The sequence below is a fragment of the Mandrillus leucophaeus genome, unplaced genomic scaffold (assembly GCF_000951045.1).
Source record: "Mandrillus leucophaeus isolate KB7577 unplaced genomic scaffold, Mleu.le_1.0 Scaffold728, whole genome shotgun sequence".
Classification (NCBI taxonomy): domain Eukaryota; kingdom Metazoa; phylum Chordata; class Mammalia; order Primates; family Cercopithecidae; genus Mandrillus; species Mandrillus leucophaeus.
The window spans coordinates 1,153,169-1,156,655 of NW_012107897.1; the positions used below are offsets into that span (position 1 = coordinate 1,153,169).

A 3,487-nucleotide genomic window follows, 5' to 3' on the forward strand; every position below is an offset into this window, starting at 1 on the left:
CACTCCTAATTAAATCCAGACTAGGGATGCGGGGTGCTGGAGCTCAGGCATCAGTATTTTTCTTTTCTTTCTTTTCTCTTTTTTTTTTTTTTTTTGAGATGGAGTCTCACTCTGTCGCCAGGCTGCAGTGCAGAGGTATGATCTCGGTTCACTGCAACTTCTGCCTCCTGCGTTCAAGCGATTCTCCTGCCTTAGCCTCCCCAGTAGCTGGGACTACAGGCAAGTGCCACCACGCCCGGCTAATTTTTGTATTTTTAGTAGAGACAGAGTTTCACAATGTTGGCCAGGATGGTCTCAGTCTCCTGACCTTCTGATGCGCCTGCCTTGGCCTCCCAAAGTGCTGGAATTACAGGCATGGGCCACCACGCCTAGCCCTAGGCATCAGTATTTTCCTAAACATTCCCCAGGTGATTCTTAAAGTGGGCAGGTTCAAGAACAGCTGATCTAAGGGTTCAACTCACTGTAACCATGGAACAGCCTCAAAGAACAGGTTCCTGCAAGTGACCCAAACTTAACTCTGTTGGTCTTAACTGCTTTCAATTTTCTTGTCCCCACTGACCAGTTATGTGCTGAAGGCAATTAATTGCCACCTTTCATTTTACCTCCTTTCAACAGAGGAAATAAGCAGGCGTATTCTTCCTTCCCTGTATATCACCCCAGTTCCTGACATAGGGTGTACTTGACAGGTTAACACTGGGCGATGCATGACGTTGAGATGTCTTCCTCTCCCTAACCTGAAGGAGGCTCTAGTGAGCAATTATCGCACCAAAAGAAAGATGAAGGAGTCTGCAGCATTCAAAGACAGAAGAGTGGCCAGGCATGGTGGCTCACGCTTGTAATCCCAGCACTTTGGGATTACAAGGCGGGTGGATCACGAGGTCAGGAGTTTGAGACCAGCTTGGCCGACACAGTGAAACTCCGTCTCTACTAAAAATACAAAAATTAGCTGGGCATGGTGGTGGACGCCTGTAATCCCAGCTACTCGGAAGGCTGAGGTAGGAGAACTGCTTGAACCCAGGTAGGCAGAGGTTGCAGTGAGCCAAGATCGTGCCACTGCACTCCAGCCTAGGCGACAGAGCTAGACTCCATCTCACAAAAAAAAAAGAGAGCACTGAGAACCAGCTGTAAATGGTGATCTACTCTTGCTAAAATGATTCCTTAAGCTCAACAGATCAACCTTCTTTCGAATGCATTTAGTGGCAGAAAAACAAACTGTAATTTTCTTTCATTATTTGGACTCAATGCATTCAAGTTATGAAAGTTGATGATTTCAAACTCAGAATAAAATAACACACGACAACAGATAGTTCAGCATTTTATCCTCATTTTTAACCTACAAAGTATAATGTTCTCATAAAGTATTTTAATAAATATATTAAGGCTTAAGGTAATTACTGGTTTGAGTGGAGGGTGGTTTGCTTTCTAGCACACTAGTTTACATTCAGAATCTTAAAAATGAAAACATTTGCCATCTTGTTTTACAGAACATTGACTTGCCCCAGTTTTTTGTTTTTTGTTTTTTTTTTTTTCCACTATTCAACATGTCTTTGTATTATCTTCCTTCCTCTTGTACCTCATAGACAAAGAACGATATAAATTTTTGGTTGAAAAAAGCCAGTTGATTGGGGTGACTAGAAATGTGAACTTTTTCAGTAAAAAGCCTTCACCGAATCACTAGGCAGTCAGTAATGCAGCTTACAAATAAATAAAGCTGAAGCGAGAGGCTTAAAAGCTCATTAAACAGCAAGAAAAGCTGCAGAGCATATTGAGGAAGGGAAGCAGTGAAATGGTGGTTCTAACACATCCCAAACTGGAAGCAAGAACCCTAACACAAAGAGGATTGGAATACTCTACCATCCACAAGGAAGTAGCTAGCTACAAGCCACCTCACACGAAACACCCACTGAGGCCTTTCACCGAGATCCTCTTGTTATATTCTCACTATGAATCCCCAGCAGGTGCACCTCAATAGAAAGGTGTGGAGGATACTGCTGAGGACCTCTAGGTCACCTAAGCAAAAACTGCTGCCATCAAAGCAGACTGCCACCATGCGTCCGCGGAGAACTCCCTGCCTACAAATGAAACTGGTAGCACTCATCCCCTGTGCCCGAGGACCATCCAAAACGGAGGTGCTTTCTTGCAAGAGAAGCAGCAAATGCTGACAGTGTGTCCAGTATGAAGGGCTTCCCAACAGTCACATCCCTCCCAAGACCCTCTAGATGGACTCCAGAATCCAGTCGCCGCTGGAGAGGGAGGAGACAGGCAGTGACAAGTCCCGAGGAGGGCCTCGGTCCCTCCTGTCGTGCAGGGAGTTCTGCTCCTGGAAATATTCCTCCTCTTCATCGAAGAAGCCGTTCTCCAGAGCATAAGTGCAGTCTGGGCTGGAGGCTGCCTGGCACGCCCCCTTGTATTCCTGAATCGACTCGTAGAGACTGTATAGTTGGCAGAGCAAGGACATGTCCAGCTGGCGGAGACCAACCTTGAGGGAAGGGGTGGGGAGGTAAAAAACAAGAAGTCAGCACTTGAGTTTCATTTCGGTGGAACACTCAGCCGGCAATCTGCGCCTGCCAGCACATTCCTTCCACACGGCGAATGATTCAGAGCATCACTCGGATGCTTTGGATTTCCAGCTTTGAGAACACCTTAATTGTGTTATGCCCACACCTCAGACGTTACTCAATGAGTCCAGGGAGGATCGCATCTGTGGGGCAACTAGGTCAGCCTGCAGAATTTACCCTGGCCCTCCGGAGTGCGCCTGATGAAGCAACAGCATTGCACATTCTAGTGGCCCCACCTGCTTTCACTTTGGACGCCAAGAAACGAGTGTGTCACCTTCTCTCCCAATCAGACTCGGAGAAGACCCACATTGGCCTTCCCTGCTACTGTGTTAGGATCTGAGCGATGCAGTCATTCTCAACTCCCAGGGGCAACAGAATGCCCCTTGCCGGCGACAGCAGCTGGCCAATGTGACATCCCCCTGGAGCACCCACCTCTGTGCAGCTCAGTGGTCAGAGGTTACACTGCCTCCCTCTCCTCCAGGCAGGGTCAGTCTTATCCCAGATGGTTCTGGGATCCCTCCCCAGAGTAACTGACTGAGTACGAGAAAGCCCTGGAAGGTGAAGGGCTCTACAGCGCCTCCTGAAAACTAGCCCCACAAAAACAAGCAGCAAAAGAACAAAGAACATGTATAAAAGTCATATACTTCTTTATCTTCCAGTTCCTCCCTTCCCCACCACCCATCCCAGAGAAAAGAGCAGGGTCAGAATAGGAAATGCATCGTTTACACCAATACCAAAGAGAGAACAGTTAAGCCGCTTGGAAATGCAGCATAGAACAGCATCAGCACCTCTTAACCTTTAAAGTGAATGAGAACCACCCGGGGATCTTGTTCAACAAGCAGACTCTGATTCAGTGGGTCTGGTGCCACTGGATGGCTGTGCTGCCACCAAGCCCCTATGGTGATCCCGTGCAATGCTGCTGTTCCACA

At 47.5% G+C, this 3,487-nt stretch overlaps 1 protein-coding gene across 1 annotated transcript in view; it reads right to left on the minus strand.

The window, feature by feature from the left end:
- Nucleotides 1-1,302: 1,302 nt before the first annotated feature.
- FAM89A (family with sequence similarity 89, member A) overlaps nt 1,303-3,487 on the minus strand; it is a 22,040-nt gene continuing 19,855 nt past the window's right edge. Inside the window, exon 5 of the mRNA XM_011965481.1 lies at nt 1,303-2,479. Coding sequence (XP_011820871.1) covers nt 2,216-2,479 — 264 coding nt within the window. The 3' untranslated portion in view covers nt 1,303-2,215. The remainder of the gene's footprint in view (nt 2,480-3,487) is intronic.